The 20,356-nt window shown below is 30.6% G+C and overlaps 1 protein-coding gene across 1 annotated transcript; it reads left to right on the top strand.

Annotated features, from left to right (window-relative positions):
* The first annotated feature begins 1,118 nt into the window (after window positions 1-1,118).
* Window positions 1,119-5,869, top strand: LOC108454355 (threonine dehydratase biosynthetic, chloroplastic-like). The gene is made up of 9 exons (XM_017752791.2): window positions 1,119-1,725; window positions 2,257-2,436; window positions 2,527-2,796; window positions 3,793-3,999; window positions 4,410-4,658; window positions 4,772-4,839; window positions 5,032-5,149; window positions 5,243-5,377; window positions 5,454-5,869. Exons 1-9 carry the CDS (start codon window positions 1,270-1,272, stop codon window positions 5,592-5,594), a joined length of 1,824 nt encoding a protein of 607 aa, XP_017608280.1. The 5' UTR covers window positions 1,119-1,269; the 3' UTR covers window positions 5,595-5,869.
* Window positions 5,870-20,356: the final 14,487 nt, after the last annotated feature.

The raw sequence follows: 20,356 nt of genomic DNA, 5'->3' as shown, positions 1-20,356 counted from the left end.
ATGCTGTAATTCTACATATGCTTATTTCTCACCTTGATTTATTTGTACCCAATAATAAAATAATACAATTTTAACAAAACACCTTTTGTTTGAAGCGGCCAACACAATATGCCTTTTTTTTTTTTTTTTTTAACGTATAGACACCAAACGCATAGAAAACCTTAACTTAAATCAGCAAAAAGAAATAGATCCAAAACTGATAGTTGTTAACTATTATACCTCTAAACTACATAACAAACAATTCCAAATTCGCAACTTGGTAATGAAGAACACAGAGGCCAATCTCCCAGCAGCACAGTGACACAAAATGGCACCCAACTGGGAGAGACCATGTAAAGTTATTACAAAAATAGGCTATGGGCCAATTTGGTTAGCCTAAATGGATGGAGAATGTGTACCCAGGAGTCTGCCTGAGAAGGAGGGTCTGTCTAAAAGGCAATTCTTTCGTTTAGGGGGCCAAGAGTCTGCCTGCCTGCCATGGCTATACCCTTTCTTTTAGGCAGGTTTATTGGTAATAATAGTGATAGAGAGCACTGATTTTAAATTCTTTTTTATTTCTTAAATTATTTATCTGAGCGAATCTGATAACTAATTCTTCGCATTTTATAGGCCAATTAAGACTACAAGTTTTAAACATATTACATACCTAAGAAAAGGATCGAACTCTCAACCACTGATAAATAAAGAAAAATATTATCACCTTACCTAACTCCCATAATTAAATTATGTTACACCTAATAATTTAAAAACACTAACAGAAGTTATAATGATGGAGTCAAGATTTTAAATTAGATTATGCTATATTTATGATTTAGACACAGTTTTAGTTGATGATTTTTATTTATGTATATGTATTTTTTAAAAATTTCTCAAAATATAAATATACTAATATAATTTTTATTTTATAAATAAAAATTATTTTTAAGGAAAATAATATTTTTATTTTATACAAAATTATTATTTCAATAACTTTTAAAGACATTTTTAGTATCTTTCTAATTAAAATTTAATTAACTCGTAAATCTAGTGTTTTTAAAAAGAAAAAGGAGATGATATTTTGGTGTCCTTTTACCTGCAGTACGAGGCTTAAGTCACGTGTGAAATATTAATTGGTTGCTTTGTACAGTCCAAAATTGCGCCAAACCAAAAACCTCTTATATATGCATAGTAATGTCCCGACCGAAGCCGCCCGACTTCTTAGAATAACACATTTTCCTTTTGACACGATTTTTCTTACTTTTTTTTTTTTTTCAAAAATTTTGAAGGAGAATGGAGGCTCTCCGCCTCTCACCACCTCAGACGCTACTACTCCGCCACAAAGAGAGGGTACCTCAGACACCCTTTGTTGGGTCCCACATTACGAAGAAATGTAACCTGCCTTTGATCAGAGTCGCTGTGTCTAAACCGACAGCTGAGATCTCTTCTCCCACCGTTACTTCTCGCGAAACCGATGTCGTTTCGTCAAGTTTTGCAGTCGCTCCTTCCGCGCCGCGTAAGAAGGTGCCTGCTAATTCCCTGCAGTATCCGTCTGGATACCTAGGTGCGTCACCGGAACGCTCGGTGGATGAAGGAAACCACGACGTCATCAATGCGATGGGTTATTTAACCAATATCTTGTCGTCTAAGGTTTACGATGTGGCGATAGAGTCACCATTACAGTTGGCGACTAAGCTCTCTGAACGATTGGGCAATCAAATTTGGCTCAAGAGAGAAGATTTACAGCCTGTAAGCAAATACTTCATTCTTTAAAAAGATTAAATTTCCGGGGGGGATTGTTTAGTGATTTTAAGTGTTTGACTTTCATTTAAAATTTGCAATCTTTTTGAGGGTGTGGTTTATGCTTTTTAATTCATATTTCTTGAATTTTGATGAATTATTATTTTTGAGTTTTCATTTCTAATGATATTTGTTTCTATGTTGGTGGGTTTTGGGAGATTTGGCTGTTTATACTCTATGATCATGATCGTGCTTTTGCTTTGCTTATTTTGACTTCTACGGAGTGATTTTTTCAGCTTGAATTTAGCTCTCTTTTTTTTTTTTTTTGATTTATTTGCTCTGAGAGGAATTGTTGTTGCAAGTAATTGTCACATGGTTTTTAGTTGAATTTTCCTTTTATTTTTTGGCATCTGTTAATGAATTGCCAAAGTGGAAACCCTTTATTTTGTAGTTCAATATAAACTTGAAGGAGGAATTTTGACATCTTTTTCATGTTCATTCAGATGAACTGCTTACGTATTTGATGTTTCAAATTTTCAGGTTTTCTCTTTTAAGCTTCGTGGAGCTTATAATATGATGGCAAAGCTTCCAAAGGAGCAGTTAGAAAGAGGGGTTATTTGCTCATCAGCAGGAAATCATGCCCAAGGGGTTGCATTGTCTGCCAAGAGACTTGGTTGCAATGCTGTTATTGCTATGCCTGTTACCACACCAGAAATTAAGGTAACTTTTTTCGTGATCTTCTTTTATCAATTGCAATATTGCATTGCTTACAAGATTTCTAAATTTGAGATGTGGTTTCATATTTTGCAGTGGCAATCTGTAGAGAGGTTGGGTGCAACTGTTGTTCTCATTGGAGATTCTTATGATGAGGCACAAGCATATGCTAAAAAACGGGCTAAAGAGGAAGGTCGCACCTTTATACCCCCGTTTGATCACCCAGACGTTATCATCGGGCAAGGCACTGTTGGGATGGAGATTGTGCGCCAAATGCAGAGCCCGTTGCATGCAATCTTTGTACCTGTTGGTGGTGGTGGGCTTATAGCTGGCATTGCTGCATATGTAAAGAGGGTTTCCCCAGAGGTATGTCGTTTCTTTCTACAGACCTCTACTATTTCATAATGCTGGAGGTTGCCATTGTTTCCTAGTAGATGGCAAGTGCATGCCGCATCATGATCCTCAACTTCTTTCGTTTTCATACCTATTGAGCCTTGGATCATCATTTTAATTCCAATGCTTTAAATTTTATTAGTTTTTGGTTAAAGTTGGTCCTTCAGATAGTTGCTACTTGCTAGAGAGACTTGCTTTAATCTTTTTATTTCCAATTCTGTGGCAGCTTATTCCATTTCTGGGCTCTTCTGTTGACATAGCATAATAGGCACTCTGTTCAGATGCTTTGGATCTTCATAAAACTACAATAGCATAGTTTTCAATTGAATATTATCCATTGATGGCAATTCTGCCTTACAGAAATAGATGAACTTGAAAAGTTGAAGATGTAGAAGCATGCATCTGACTGGCATGACAAATGGCAACATTGACTAATTTAGTTATTTAGAGCTTGGTCTGTTTCAAATTTAACGTAACCCTTGAGGACCGCCAGTTATGTCAAAATAGTAGAGGTGACTTAAATTCTTGATGTGTGTTCTCTCATAATTGTATAATATGTGAGGGAACCTCTTAATAAACTGGTCGAAATCTGAGGCTATCTTATTCTTATGTTCTGCTTTTAAATATCTTTTTTCATTCAACTCTAGTTTCATTCTGCAAGCAACATCAATCATACTGTTCTGAGCTACCTAGAGACCTGACCTCCTACAAACCTGTTAAGTGCATAACTGAAACCTTAGGTTATACTGCTGCAAACACTTACGTATTAATTCATTTTTATATTTTCTTTCTATTCTTTTTTTCCTTGTGAAATTGATTTTTTTGACGAGTAGTTTAGGCTTTTAGCTTATTTATATTAATTTTATATTGTTTACGTTTGTCTGAAATGACACTGAGCGAGCTTGTTCCTTGCTACATGACATAATTCATCATTTCATCCACAGCACTTAGTGTTGTATTATTTTGCAGGTGAAAATTATTGGAGTGGAGCCTTTTGATGCAAATGCAATGGCATTGTCACTGCATCATGGTGAAAGAGTGATGTTGGAGAAGGTTGGAGGTTTTGCTGATGGAGTAGCTGTTAAGGAGGTTGGCGAAGAAACCTTCAGCATATGTAGAGAACTGGTGGATGGTGTCGTTCTTGTTAGCCGTGATGCTATTTGTGCCTCTATAAAGGTATGACTTTGATGTTTCAAAATTTTATTTATTCGATTTGCCTGATTTTTTTTCTCCTTTCTATTGTTAAGAAGACATTACAGTCACTTATAATAAACAGGTTCTGGTTTGTCTCTCATGTTTCGGGTGTTTGACTTGAATTTTAGATGCAGTTTGCTGGTATGCTATATACCTTTTCGGAAAAGAGAGTGGCCTGTCTATGTTATAATTCGTTCTCTAATTATTTATTCTCAATGTTACAGATGTTAGAAGCCCTTATTATGTTTTCGATTTTTTCACTCTGGGACTTATTTTATCTCTTATGTATGACTAGTGCTTTTTTTTTTTTCGTTAGATACCTGATGGCCATCTAATTAACCCATGGATCTTTGGATGCTTAGGGATTTACAACCGTACTGCTTGTATTACAGGATATGTTTGAAGAGAAGAGAAGCATTCTTGAGCCAGCAGGTGCCCTAGCCCTTGCAGGAGCTGAAGCATATTGCAAATATTACGGCATTAAGGAGAAGAATGTTGCAGCAATAACTAGTGGTGCAAACATGAATTTTGATAAGCTTAGAGTGGTTACTGAACTGGCTAATGTGGGTAGACAACAGGAGGCAGTCCTTGCAACTGTTTTGCCAGAGGAACCTGGAAGTTTCAAGCAATTTTGTGAAATGGTATTTCTTTGCAATTTTTAGAATTTTAACTTTTCTACAAGATTACCAATTTTTTCATTTGTATTGCCAAATAATATAAGTAAAAATAACCATTAACCATTGGGATTTGACAGGTGGGGCCTATGAATATCACTGAGTTCAAATATAGATGTACTGCTGATAAAGCTGTCGTTTTGTACAGGTTGGTTCAGTCTGTTTTAGTGACTAATGAAATTCAATAAGCTCATACATGTATTATTTCTCTATGCAAGTGTGTTGAACTTAGGATTGTTCTTTCCATGGCTGTGTTTTGTGTTGTTTATTCAAAGGATGATTAAATATTCAGAAATATAAGAACTAAGAGCATTCCATCATCCATCAATGTTGTTTGCAGTGTTGGTGTTCACACAGTTTCTGAACTTGAAGCAATGAAGCAGAGGCTGGAATCTTCTCAACTTAGAACTTACAATCTTACAGCAAGTGATTTGGTTAAAGATCACCTGCGGTATTTGGTAATTATCATTATTTTTCTTTTTCCATTTACTTGATTTTTGGCGGTGGCAGAAGTGCAGCCTTTGCTAATTCTTTTTATATATCTCTTTCAGATGGGAGGCAGATCGGATGTTGAAAATGAGGTTCTGTGCCGGTTTATTTTCCCAGAGAGGCCTGGTGCTTTGATGAAGTTCTTAGACACATTTAGTCCACGCTGGAATATTAGTTTGTTCCATTATCGTGGTCAGGTTAGCATCTAAAGACTCTATTTCTAGTTGTTTTTTATTGAAAAAATTGTTAATCCTGATATATCCCATCCAACAGGGCGAAACAGGAGCAAATGTTTTGGTTGGAGTCCAAGTCTCAAAGAGTGAGGAGGATGAGTTTATCCATCGTGCTGATAGCCTCGGATATGAATATGTACTGGTAAATGATGACGAGAACTTTCAACTTTTGATGCATTAGTTAGATTTAATTCCCAAGTAGACAGGGAGAGGCTCAGTTCACATCTTAGAGAAAGCCATGAAGCCGATAGAAAGGGGCTTTCCAATCCTCTTAATCGCCAGTGGAATAGCCAGGTCATGTGGTTATTCTCAAATTCATTTTTTGTAATATATGGTTTTGGTTACTGCTGCCTTAGTAGATTACTAGTTTTCTTGCTATGTACTATCACACATGCATATATGTGTTTGATGCTTTGAATCAGTTAATAATCTATCTTGGTACCGTTGCTCCAATAATCTATTAGTGTCTCCTTTTTCTGGTAAAATTCACTTATACTACATTTTCTTAATTACAGTTTCATTTTCACCAATAACCTTAAAAGTCACATTTTATAATCTATGCCTTGGTTAGTCAAAAGTTTAGTTATCATGTCTGTGTAAGTGCCTCTTGTCAGTTCATATGGCTTAATGTGCAAATGGCATAGCTTAGGAATATAATGCATAACTTCTCAAAACATTTTATCATCTACTCATTAGTTACTCAAAAGTTGAATATTTTATTATCATGTCCTCAATGTAAGTGCCTCTTATCGATTCATATGGCTTAATAGCTTACCAGTATATGCATGAGGTGAAAAATCAATGAATAACAATGTATAAATTTGGTACACTTCAATCATATATGGGCACTTAATAACCAAGCTATCTAAGGCCTATCATAGTGCAAAACTAGAAACAATCTATTATGCATGAATTACGTACGAGTTTTTATTTAGGTTTTGTTTACGATTGGGTTTAAAAAGTACTTTTCAAATCAAATTAATTTTTGCAGTCAAAAGCAATGATAAGCAGATAGTTTTTTTAAGCCAAATAAAGAAGGTTAATGACTAGATAAAATCGAAAAGAGAATAAAAAAATAAAGATTCAATGTACAAAATCCAATCCCTCTATTATTAAATGGATCAAATTTGTCTCTACATTATAAAAAATTAGATAATGTCAAATTTTAGGAAAGCTAACATTTACAGCTTAAAAATGTCCTTTATTGTTTAGTAGAGTTATATTTTAAAAACTTTTTACGATTCCACAAATGAAATAATTTGTTTGAAATTAAATTGTATAATGATTAAATTGATCCAATTTGACCTTGTTTGATTCTTTTAATAGTACAGGGATTAAATTGTTACATATCTCTACGTTTCACCTCTAACCTAAGCAACTCAGCAATCCTTCATTCTTAACTCACTCACCAATCTGTTTCCCCTTTGACCAAAACCATAATCCTAGAAAATTCACAACTAAGCTATTCACATATCCTTACCTTGAATCAACAACCAAATATTACCGCAACCACAACTAAAGTAAATAAAGATACAAAAATGAAAAGGCAAATAAAAAAAGGAAAAAGGTCCCATGTTTCAACAAGCCCCAATCAAGACTTACAAACTAGTGGACACAATAAAATCTAAGAAAATATAATAAAAATAGAAAAGAAAGGAGACTTGATATACCATATATAGTCAAGAGTTAGTCAGAGAGTTCTAGGCAATAGAGGCTTAATCCAAAAGGTCAACAAGAAAGTCTCCTTGAGAATAGGAATATATCCGAGTTAGGGGGACCATGCAGCGGTGGTAAACAAAGATTAAAGAGCTTCTCCATCATGGCAATTTCAAAGATAGTTAAGTAATAAAATTGAAAGAGAAGGGGAAGAAAACTCTGGTTTGGTGTGTTTCTTTGCTAGAGGAGGAGGTTAGACGGTGGCAAGATTGTTGGAATAGAATTGCGAAGGAGGTTTCGAATAGTTTAGTAACCAACTTGTAAGTTTTTAAAAATTGAGTGGTCAAAGTATAAACTTGCTAATAGTTGAGTGACCTTGGGCGCAATTTACTAATATTTGAGTGACCTTGGGTGTAATTTACTCTATGATGAATAGTGAGTTAATAGCCACATCTAACGTTAGTTACAAAGTTAACAAGCCAGTGACCAACTTGTAATTTTTAAATAGTTTAGTAATGAAATTGTAACTTTTTAAAATTGAGTAGCCTAAGTATAAAATTACTGATAATTAAATGATCTTTAGTGTAATTTACCTTAAAATAAACACAAATAATTAAAATTTTAATAAATAATATTTTACAATGCACATTTTTTAAGACATAGTACATTGTTAATATAGAAATTTATTTACCCGATGATGGTACATCATGTATACATACATTTTCTTTAGGGGGAATTAGGCATACATGTCATGTTTAAAAAAAGTAATTAGAGAAATAAGTCGTTTTTTTTTCGAAATTTAGAGAAATAAGTCAATTTTGGGTATAAGTAGCAAAAACACTACTTCAAAAACTAAAATAGTCGTCCGATTAAAACTTGAAAGAAAAATAAATGAAAACTTAATTGTTGGATTGAAATTTGAAAAAATCGAGAAAAGTTTAATAATTTTTTGAAAACCTGAGAATCCCTAATAAAATTTACAGTTTGTCTGGTCTTTTCTATGATAGAATTTTTTCACAAGAATACGAATCTTAAGAAAGAAAAACTTTTCAGAAAAATGCTTCTTGTTAGAAAGCATGGAAGTCTAAATTCCCACCAATCCTAAATGAAAGTAGATGGTCGTCTGTTTCAAGAACTCAATTTGAATTGCTACCAAATATTGAATTGCATCACAAACAAAAAGGTCGATTGAAATCAAGTCAGATACGCAACAATATGGCAAACTGTGTGTCACATTCGTTGTCAAAGCAACTACGATCAAAATAAACACAATTCAATCCATTTTAACATTCAAATATGAACATTATAAGCAAACAACAAGATAAGTAAACATTTTCGAGACTTATACAAGCTTACGAAAGCTTTAATGTTAACTGAGATCGAATCAAGACTAAATTGTAAAAGTTTCAAATTACAAGATTGACGTCGTAACGTGACAAACTGTTTGGTTTCATCAAGACAACAGGGTTCCTCGTCTTTCCGTGATATTATAGGCTATTTCTTGTCGCGACGTCACAGGCTGTTTCTGGAAAATTCTAAATGAAATCAACTTGTAAATTTTGCAACCCAAATACCAAACATATGCATTTCACATTCAGCCAATATATGTCATTCCTAGACACTAATTGATGCATTTCATTACCTTATACAATTATATACAAATGATTCATGTGCAATGAGCTAACTTCTAATGTAATCCAATCCAACACAATATATCGAGCATTATGTCATTTCAACCATAATTATTAACCATTTATAAGCTATTACAACATAACTAATCAATACCTGCATTAACATTACAACATAACTAATCAATACCTACATTAACATTCTTAAAGCAAAAGTGAATTTGGACATAATTTGGTACAGAATAGACACAACTTAGGTACATACCAAACAACAAGTGAAAGAGGTACACAAACATCGTTGAGTTTGAGATCTATTACTAGATGTTGAAGTCCACACTCAAGATCACAAATTGAATCTATCCTGTACATGAAAAATAAATCGTACACTAAGCAAATAGCTCAGTGGTAAACCTATGATTCGAAAATAATTTAAACAAATGTAAGTCAATACATACAACAAATTCAATTCAACTTAAATAAGTTCATATGCAAATTTTATGCTAATCATCTTCCAACATAGTTTAACATGCTTATATTCATGTTGACACACCAATTCTACATGCATACATAATATCTTGCCATATAACATTTATTTTATAGGCAATTAGTTCATTTCTACTTGTTACATATAGTTACAATTATAATAATCATTTTTCATCTTTAGCATACATATATATGCACATACTTGTTTTCTCATACCATAATTTATGTCATTTTCGAGCCTATTGGCTCCTTAATACACAATCGACTCCCAGAGCTCGTTTTCGATTCATTTCGCACTTTGTATTTCCATATCATATATCTTATTACATGTTATTTAAACAATTCATTTGTTTATAACACTATTAACAAACACAGACTCATAATGGATACACAGATCCGTCACCTCGGGTTGCCTAACAATACTGACGTTATAATGATTCATAATATGTAATACCCCCTACCTGTATTCGTTGCCAGAATAGGGTACGAGGCATTACTGAAGTTTACGAATTAATTTTTTTTAACTCAATATAACCCCTTTATAGATATCTAACCTTCCCTGCAATTTTAAACCGAGACCAATCCACATCAACCAATCCAATTCAACATATTTTCAAGATAGATTCATGCATATTTATAAGATAACCTTATCACATACCAAAACCAAGATTTGTTAGCCATATCAATTGCTGACCTTACAATCATTTCACATTAACATTTACTTTATTAGCTTATACATGCCATTGATTTTCAAAATAAAGTTTCCTTATATACCGAAATCTTGAGGTTGATAGTGTGATGTGTCTCCGACTGAATCCGACCTTCGAGCTCTTAACACTATAAAACAGGGGAAAAGGAAACAAGGTAAGCACTTTATGCTTAGTAAGCTCATGTAACAAGAATTATACTTACCTAATATTTTCAATTCAATACAATAAACATTCAAATATTCATTCAATGCATTATTACCCTAACATGCACAAACTCAACATTCAAGTTAGTATAATAATTTCCATGTATCAATAATATATACCATGATTGATGAGCTCATCAATACCATGATTTCCATTCCCTTATTATTTTTCTATATTTATCCCGTTGAATTTCTCGGAATTTCGATGGTTTTTCAGAGGTACACTTTTAGTGTACAATTTCCGGGTTCGTCAATTTATATTCATGTGCGCACATTTCCATTTTAAAGAGCACAATCCCGCGAACCTCATCCTTATAGCGGGATTACCAGTCCAGGCTAAATCTCCTGTAATATAAACTCATAGAGTATTGTCAAGATTACCAATCCAGGCTAAATCCCCTGCAACGACAATTACTCTAATGAGTTTGGATCTGAATAACCAGTCCAGGCTAAATTCAGACCCTAATTGAGATTACTTGTCTAGGCTAAATCCATTTTACACATATTCCTCGGGAGGGCTATATCAGGATAGAATCACCCATCCGGGCTAGATCCTTTTTACTGTTAATTCCTTTTCAGAGATCCATTGAATTTTCCTTTCATTCAACTGGGATTTCTTCCCCTTTTCATCCAATATATGAATGTTTCATAAATTTTCATACGATGAACATTCAAATCATATTCACATCAATAACATACATTTTAAGCATTTAAGAATATAATTCAAGTTACACGAACTTACCTCGATACTTGTTCGTATACAAAAAATCTATTAATCTTGAAATTTTTCTTTTCCTCGATCTAGCTTCGCATTTGAATTTTCTGAATCTATATAACTAAATTTAATCATCAATTTAATACATTTCATCTTCATATGTAACATTCTCTACAATTCCACTATTATTTATAGTTCACTCAAAACTGTCTACTTGAGTCGTAGTCACTAAATTATTTATATTTTATGCTACAGAACTCCAAATTAAGATCCGCTAATTTTTTTTGAAACCAAACTCACGTATCTTCTTACCATAAAATTTTAAAAAATTTTGGTTTAACCAATAAGTACAGTTTATTCTTTAAAGTCACCCATATTCTACTGTATGACAGTTCCGACCCTTCTTCATTAAAAATTAATTATCTCCTCATACAAGATTCAAATGATGTTCTCGTTTATTTCTATTGAAAATAGACTCATTAAGGATTCTAAACATATAAATTTACTCCCTAATTATTTTTATTTAATTTTTTATGATTTTTCAAAGTCAGAATAGGGGAACCCAAATTCATTCTGACCTTGTCTCACAAAATTTATTATATCTCATGATTTATAATTCCATTGCTTACACCGTTTCTTCTATGAGAAATTAGACTCAATAAGCTTTAATTATATATTTTGTTCATCTTCTAATTCGATTTCCACAATTTATGGTGATTTTTCAAATTTAGTCTACTGTTGCTGTACAAAAGTGTTTTGGTGCAAGATGTTTATTACCATTTTTCCCCTAAGCTTTTAATAAATAATAATTTCATCCCTACTCAATTAGCCTCTCAATTGAGCTTATTTTTCTCAATTAACACTTTATTCTATCACTTTAAATTACTTTATAACCTTTGGGAATCAGAATTTCAGCACTAGACTTTAATTCCAAACATTTTCACAATTAGGTCCTAAAAATCAATTTCTATTGAAATTACCTAATAAAGTCATCTCATAAACAAATTAAAGCTTCAATTTCATGCTATTTCATCATAAAATTACAACACTCAACCATGGTGACTTTCAATTTCATCCATGAAATCAAAAACTAATGAATTTAATAGTAGGACCTAGTTGTAAAGTCTTAAAAACACAAAAAATTATAAGAAAAAGGCAAGGATTAACTCACTTGGTGCAAAAATCATGAAATACCAGCTTGAATAAACCCTTGAGACGTTTTTGGCTGATGATAATGAAGAAATATGAAGAGAATTTTGGATATTCCAATTTGGTCCCATTTTAATTTTAGTAAATTTTGTTATTTTCCCATTTTGCCCTTATTTCACCAATTCTCCTGATTTTTCACAGCTTATGCGGCCCAAAATATCTTCATTTGGGCTTATTTGTAATTTATATCCCTCCTCATTTAACAATTGAGCTATTTAATCCTTTGAGTAACTTTTACATCTTTTTCAATTTAGTTCTTTTTACTTAATTAACTACCCAAACGTAAAAATTTTCTAACGAAATTTTAATACCATATTGCTAACATTATATAAATATTTATAAAAATATTTTTGACTTATTTTTACGAGATCGAGGTCTCGATACATTGTTTTTACCCAATTTCTTCAATAATTTCTTTTTCTAACTAACAACTAAATCGGTAAAATTTTTCTATCGATATTTTTATACGATTTTTCTATCATATCAATATTCATGCAAAAATATTAAAATAAATTTCTCTTTAAATTGAATTTTTGGTTACGAAACCACTGTTCCGATAACCTTGAATTTAAGCCATTACATAATACCACCTCAAATTGCTCGAAAACAATAGTTTTCTCAACTTAATCAATTTGTCACCCTAGATTGCTCGGTAACGATGAATCAGTATATATAATCTACCATCCTGGGTTTTCGGGAAATGATGGCTATCAATAATACTCTGACCCTATGGCATGTCAACTATATCTAACTTGGTTTGAACAACTAATACGATATTCCATTTTCGATTCATTATATACAATTCAGTTTATAATTCAATAATCACCAATCAATCAACATGTCACAATTTCATAACTTATATGACATATTTTAGACAAGTCCATGCCAATTATCAAATATCAAGTCAATACTAAGTTTTGTACTTTATTCAATTTAGTCCCTATCTTGAAAATCAATTTCAAACACATTAGATCAGTTCAACTAACCTAAATAACTCACCTAAAAAATATATGATGTAAAGTGACATGAAAATGAAACAATTAAATTGGTCCCGAATCATAGAAATACAAACTTGAAATTCCGAGCTATTTGTCGACAACTTTGGATTTTCCTTTCCCTCTCGATGAATCTAGGTCGACGTTAGCTACAGATTGACATAAAAAAATATGATTATCAATTATAAACCAATTAGAAGTCAATTATCAATTTTTACAAGTTTTTCAATTTATTCAATTTAGTCCCTAAAACTAGGACTAACCTAACTTTCAATTTAAAGCTCCAAATTGAAACCCAATTTCACTATTATTCATTAGGGACCTCCTATTTACTATTCCTATTGTCAATTTTATAATTTATTATGTTTGGTCCCTAATGCACGAAATTATTAATTATCTTTTACAGTTTAGTCCTTTTGCATATCTAAGCTTAAAATTTATCAATTTAACACCTAGAACTTCAAGAACTCAACAATAGAAACGTCATAAACTTTAATATTTTTACAAAGTGGTACATGGACTAACTAAATCACAAGAAAAAAACTAAATTGCACTTATCAAATTAAGACCGAAAGCTTCAAACTTCCCCTAGGTTTTTTCTTTCGTTTTGTTGTAGTGATGATATGAAGAAGATGATGAAATGTTTATTATTCTTCCACTATCTCTATATTACATATATTTAATTAAGTTAATAAAACATAATTTAATTATTTAAACTTTAAATTAATTAAGCTAATAGCACTTAATCAACCGTCGACTATCATATATATTAATATGGTCTAATTGCTATTTTAAACCTTTGGTTAATTAAAATTTAAGTCCTTAATTCATTTTCTAATTAAAATCTATAGCGATTGAATTTTATAATTTAATCCCTAGGTCCTAATTAACTATAATTTCGACTAAATTAACTATTCAAAATTCAATTCACCTATATAATAACTTTATAAATATTTTTATTGAATAACTACGGACTCAATTTACGGAAATAAAATCCCAAAATCACATTTTTTGACATCAACTAAACCCCTAAATTTTCTTTCAAATTGACATATTCACCTGATTATTCCTTTTCATTAGCCTTATCTCTATCACATTTAATTGGATGCAAATTCTGAGATAAAGACCAACACCAATGCATAATATGTAATCACATTTAAAAATTGTTGAAAAGTATTATGGGCGGTGGAACGATTTTAGTTGTCCATGTCACCATCAATCACTTTCCTTCTACATTATAATAACTGAAATAAATAAAATGTTACAAATTTATCCCTACCTTCAATATTTCTTTAATCAAAACTTTAAAATATTATATTTGATCTTTCACTCTCACATTTTCACCATTATCTCAATCTCAATTTTCATTTATACATTCATTCAATATAAAAATTCAAATAATCCACATCACTTACACATTCATATCATCTATTTCCTTAATTCTCTCACTTTTCAATTTCATTTCATAATTTAACCACTTATATTAAATTATGAGAAGAGATTCTTTATACTGATATAAAAATTAAGTAATTTTATATTTTTCGATTATTTTTATTAATATTTTTATAATCTAACTGTCATATTTCAGATTTCATTTATGCATATTATACTTGTCAAGTTTAGCATATAATTAAAAATTTTAACTATTCGCTTTATGTCAAAAACTTTCAATCGTTAAATATATATTAACAAAGGCGGCAACAAGGGGCTAGCAGGGTCCCTAACCCTCTTAAAATTGAAAATTTAAATTTTGATCCTTTAAAATTTATAAAATTTTAAACGAGTACATGGCAAAATTGTACTTTTGTCCCAAAATTGATATAAGCTATTAAAATGGTGAAATTGCATGTTAGTTCTTATAAAATTATACAACTTAATTTCGAACCTCAATTTTTTTTTTTTTGCTTTGTCCTTGTATATTAATGTAGAAAACATTTTAAATCGATATGATAAAGATATCGAATCAATTCAAAATTTTAGATGCATGACAAGTGCAAACAGGGGCAAAGCCAAGGAGCTGGCAGAGGCCTCGCCCCCCTAAAATGGAAACATTTCCATTTAGTCTCTTTTATAATTTATAAAATTTTAAATTAATAATGATAAAATTGAATTTTGGCCTCCCAAAATGATAAAAAATTTGATTTAATCTTTTAAAAATTATAAAGATATAGGCTATTAAAATGGTAAAATTACATTTTTACTATCATAAAAAAAGTTTGGAGCACGATGTGGGAATCGCAGCGCCCTGGGCCGGCGTGTCGACCTATTTTGGCCTGATTTCGGTCGTTTTCATTTCCTTTTCGGCCCTCGATGTTAAGAATGAGTTGTAACTCTAGAGAGGCCACATAAACACATAGAAATAGCAAAATTTAAGTTAGGTTAAGCGTGGTATGTGTGGGGCAAAGTTTTATCGAATGCTGTTTTTAGTTTTACTCATAAACGATGCTTTGTCTCTTTCCTTCAATCGTGATCAAGGTGCATAATAGGTCGTCAAATTTAACTAGGACCCAAAGTTGCACGAATTGGCCCCTTTTTTTCTAGCATAGTAGCATTATCCACTTTCAGTAACTTCCAATTTTCTTCCCTATCCTCGCCAAGATGGGAGCTTCATAGTACTCTATGGGCAGTTCTAGGAGCCTAATCCATATTGCTACCGTGTTTAGTGAAGCTTGGATGCCCTGAAGTTGGGTTGCCAATTTCAAAATGTTAGAAACTTGCCATTATTGAACCATGGTCCCCCTTGATTGGGGTATCATAGTCTTCCTCACAAATGAATTTTACCAATAAAATTCACACCAGGGTTTCCGTAGTTGGTTTAGCTTGTAGTGATTAGTAAAGATACTGGTAGCCTACATTTTTCCCAAAAATCCTTATAATGAGGGTTTTTGGCCACCGCTGTCTGGTTAAAGTGATGGCAGCTTCATTAGTCTTGGTGTTATGGTTTCTTCTTCCCCAGAGTCTGTTATCATTGCTTCTTCATCCGAGAGCTCAAATTGTAGTTCGTAAGGGTTGTAGCTATGCCCCATAAGACAGTCTTTGTTAGTCCCTTGATTTGTTTTGTGCTTATCTACTGTTCGTCTTCTTCCCGTCAACAGGGGTTTTTCTTCTCTGGCCGTTTTGAGGGTGATTGATTCATTATACAGTTACACCTTACTCCCAAATCAAACAGTCCGCCGACAATTTGGCTGTCTTTGTGTGGAATTTAGGAGAAAGGGCATTGATCGCTGGCTTCACGTTTCTTAATGTCTAAAAACGGGTAAAACTGAGCTCAATTAAGGAAAGCTAATATAGGCAATGGGATTGGGACGTTCAGTGGAATGAATTCATGGCCAGTGCTGTTTTCCACTCTGAATGCATGCGGTGGCCAATGGCCATTCCTTTCATCAATAACAATTTAATATATTACTTATACGGTGAATTAATAAATGATCGGTAGGTGAATTAATAATCTCACTTCCAACCATTTGTAAGTACATCTATTTTAGCATCCACTCTAAATATTTAATTCATTACTTTTAGTTCCTATAGGTCTGATCTTCGACAAAGATTTTTAATAATGTGAGTTATTATTTAGTAGTCAATTTTTAGTTTAATTTAATTTAAAAAGTTATGAGTATTAATATAAAACACTAATAATAAAACTGTTGAAGTGAGGTTGGACTTTGGAGTCTCGGACACTCAATGAAAGTATTATATTGTGATTGGATTTTATTTCTTATACTCCGAGAATAACCTAAAAGGATTTTCACTTTTTACAAAGTTTAGGGAATGTCTCGATTGGTGGAGATATACATTGGTTAATAGTTCGAACTCTGGTAAGCACAATATGCATAAATTAATATTACGCACAATACTAACACTTTTTCTTGTGAACTTGAAGGCCATATTTCCACCAATCAAGGTTCAAACCTTATGGAAACCCCTTTGAGCTCTTCTCAAAGTACGAAAGACAAAACCCCACCATTAGGATGATACTTTTGTTGAGGGTTGGAGACTTAGACCTCCATTCAACAAAAACAAAGTCACAAATACTACTAAAGATTCAAGAATTGTATCGTGGTTTAATTTTATTGAAGTTTTTTACTCAAGTCGGATTTAGACTAGATTTCCACCAATTAAGGTTCAAACCTTATGAAAACCCCTTTGAGCTCTTCTCAAAGTACGAAAGACAAAACCCCACCATTAGGATGATACTTTTGTTGAGGGTTGGAGACTTAGACCTCAACTCAACAAAAACAAAGTCACAAATACTACTAAAGATTCAAGAATTGTATCGTGGTTTAATTTTATTGAAGTTTTTTACTCAAGTCGGATTTAGACTAGATGCAATATCAGTTTTTCTATTTAAAAAGTGATAAATCTCAAAACTATACATGAACTTTGATTAGGTGAAATAATACTTATAAAACTTTAATTGTGGTTTAAATATATACATGAATTTTTTTATGATTTAACTATACGCATTTAAAGAATTAAATACATCATTTTCTTTTCATATTAGATAAATATAATTATTTGAGTGTGTAATATGTAAATGTAAAATGATATTATTTTATGAAAATTGAATCAAATCAAAATTGCCGAAAACATAATTCATGTATAACCAAAGTCCGTATATAGTTTTGAAATTTATCCAATTAAAAACCAACGAAATATTTTAAAATTAATTTCATATTAACATTTATATATTTCATAATTAATTTAAATAATATATATTTTGATCATTCAATAATAACTTTAGTAACATGAGCTAGGTCTATGCATATTTTATATTTAGTAGAGACAAGATGTTGACATAGTTAACAAAAGGTGATAGTTAATATTCTCAACCAAGGGTCGTTGGTCACCTATCGATCCACACGCCAACAGGTCCATTTTGCATCTCCGAATAAGATAAAATTGGGCACCCATCCAGAATATGTTCGTACCGTCCACATTGAAAGCATATGAATTAGGATTCTTAAATGAGAGAGGTGAGCACGCACGGGATGATTGCAAATTAATACCTCCCAACTTATGCTCATAAATTTAACCTTGTTGTTATTCACGCCTATTTTTTTAAACATAATTAGTAAATACGTAGGACGGAAGAATTCATGTCAGCAAACCAATACCAACAGTAATGCGTGTTTTTTTCCCCATATAATTTATGCTTGAATATAACATTTTAAACTGATATAATAAATTATTTAATATTATATGCATTTATTGAAATTAATCACAATTTTACATTATGTATACTAATATATATTAAATAACTAGTTTTTTATATCGTGTTGTCTTTTAAATTAAAGTATGCTTAATAATTTTGAAATCTTTTAAATGAATACAAATTGCTAATAAAATTTTAAATTTTCATTTAAATGAAGTTTTAAATAATTTTTATTTAATTAAAATACAATAAAAATATATTTAATTTGTATACATGTTTAATTAACCATTCCTAATGTGCTTTAACATATTTTACCAATTTTTAAACATTTATGGAAACTTTTGTAAAATTTGAAAAATTAAACAATTTATTTTAATACATGTTATACCGTTTTAAAAATTTTATTATTTTTTAAATTTATAAAGTAATTATATAATTTCATAAAAGCTTGATATTAAAAATTAAAAATGAAAATTACTTGTTTAAAGTTGTTTATTATTGAAAATTTTATTATTATTATTATTATTATTATTATTATTATTATTATTATTATTACTGATACGAAAACCATATTTAAAACCTAATTTAAAAATGAAATTCACTTTAAATATAATTTTAAAAAATATTTTGAAACTCAAAGTTTTCATTTTTGCTTTCGTTTAAATATTTTGAAACTCAAAGATATATATATATATATATATATGTGTGTTTTCTTTAAAAAATCCTATAACTACATTTGATTGATAGGTTAAGAAATATAAAATCGGTTACAGTTAATAGATAATGACCTTTTACATATTGATTATCATATGATGTTTTATACCCATGTTCAACCTCAAACAACCACAAATTTACATTTGATTAACATGTTATATAACTCTTAGTTATAGGGTAATGAATTTTATCCTATAATTATATATTTTAAAAGATCTTTTAATCATATTTAATTGATAGGTTAAGAAATATAAAACCAGTAATAATTAATCGATAATGATATATTGTATTGATTGCAATTTCGAGTTTTTATACATTGTCACTATCATATGATGTTCAACACCGATGTTGATTAATGAAAATTTTTTAGAAAGTAATTATATGTTAATATATACAATTTCATACATTATCAATAAAGCAAATATAATTATCATTATTGATTAATGTGTCAATACATCATCAATAAAGCAAATATTATTATCAGTTTAGAATTTATGTATTTAAATATCTCATTAATGTAAATATACACTATCATTAATAAATGTAAATAAATTTTAATTAAAATGGTAAGAAAATCATATATAAAACTTAATTATAAAGGCGAGAACCACTTTAAATATAACTAAAAAATGAAAAATTATTTTATGGACTCTTTCCACCACATCATCAATGGTTCTTTTCTAATTATTTAACGACATTTCAACAAATTTTTTCCATGTTATTGATACATAATTTGGGTAACTTTTTTACCCCAAACCTTAAACTTGGAACCTAAAACGTGAATCCTAAGATTCAAGGTTCAGGTCAAGGTTTAGAGTTTAGGGCCTTGATTTGCGGTTTAAGATTTAGGGTTTCGAGTAAAAAATTACTAAAATTATGTATCAATGACATGTAAAAATTACTAAAATAATATTAAATAATTGAAAGAGACTATGAATGATATAGTTAGAAGGGTTCATAAAATAATTTATATAAAAAATCGAAACATTTGGAACTAAAAAATTAACCTAATGTTTCTATATATACTCCCATACATTCTTTTAATATATATATATATATATATATACATATATGATTTTATATCTTCAAACTTTTAGTGAAAAAGAAAACATAAAACCATTTTTGATATGTAATAAATTAATGATAACTTAATACAATATTTGGTATTTAGACTCTATTCTTTTCTTAATTTGATATTTAATTTTTTAATTCAATTTGATGTTTGAATTTGAATTTTTTTAAATTTGATATCTAACTTTTTTTAATTCAACTTGTTATCTAATCTTTACGTTTTCTTAATCTAGTATCTAAGCTTTTTTGTGCCCGATTTAGTACTTAATTAAACTTGTTAATTGTTATACAAATTATTTCAATATACTAATAGTGTTAGTATGATCAACATGTGGTAGATGACATAAAATTTTATTTTATTTTTGTATTTCAAATGTTCAATTCATTTTATTTTATTTTTAATTAAC

The sequence above is a fragment of the Gossypium arboreum genome, chromosome 9, assembly GCF_025698485.1.
Source record: "Gossypium arboreum isolate Shixiya-1 chromosome 9, ASM2569848v2, whole genome shotgun sequence".
NCBI classification, from domain to species: Eukaryota; Viridiplantae; Streptophyta; class Magnoliopsida; order Malvales; family Malvaceae; genus Gossypium; species Gossypium arboreum.
Note: the sequence above shows the minus strand (reverse complement) of the source record. Positions and strands in the feature narration are given on the sequence as shown.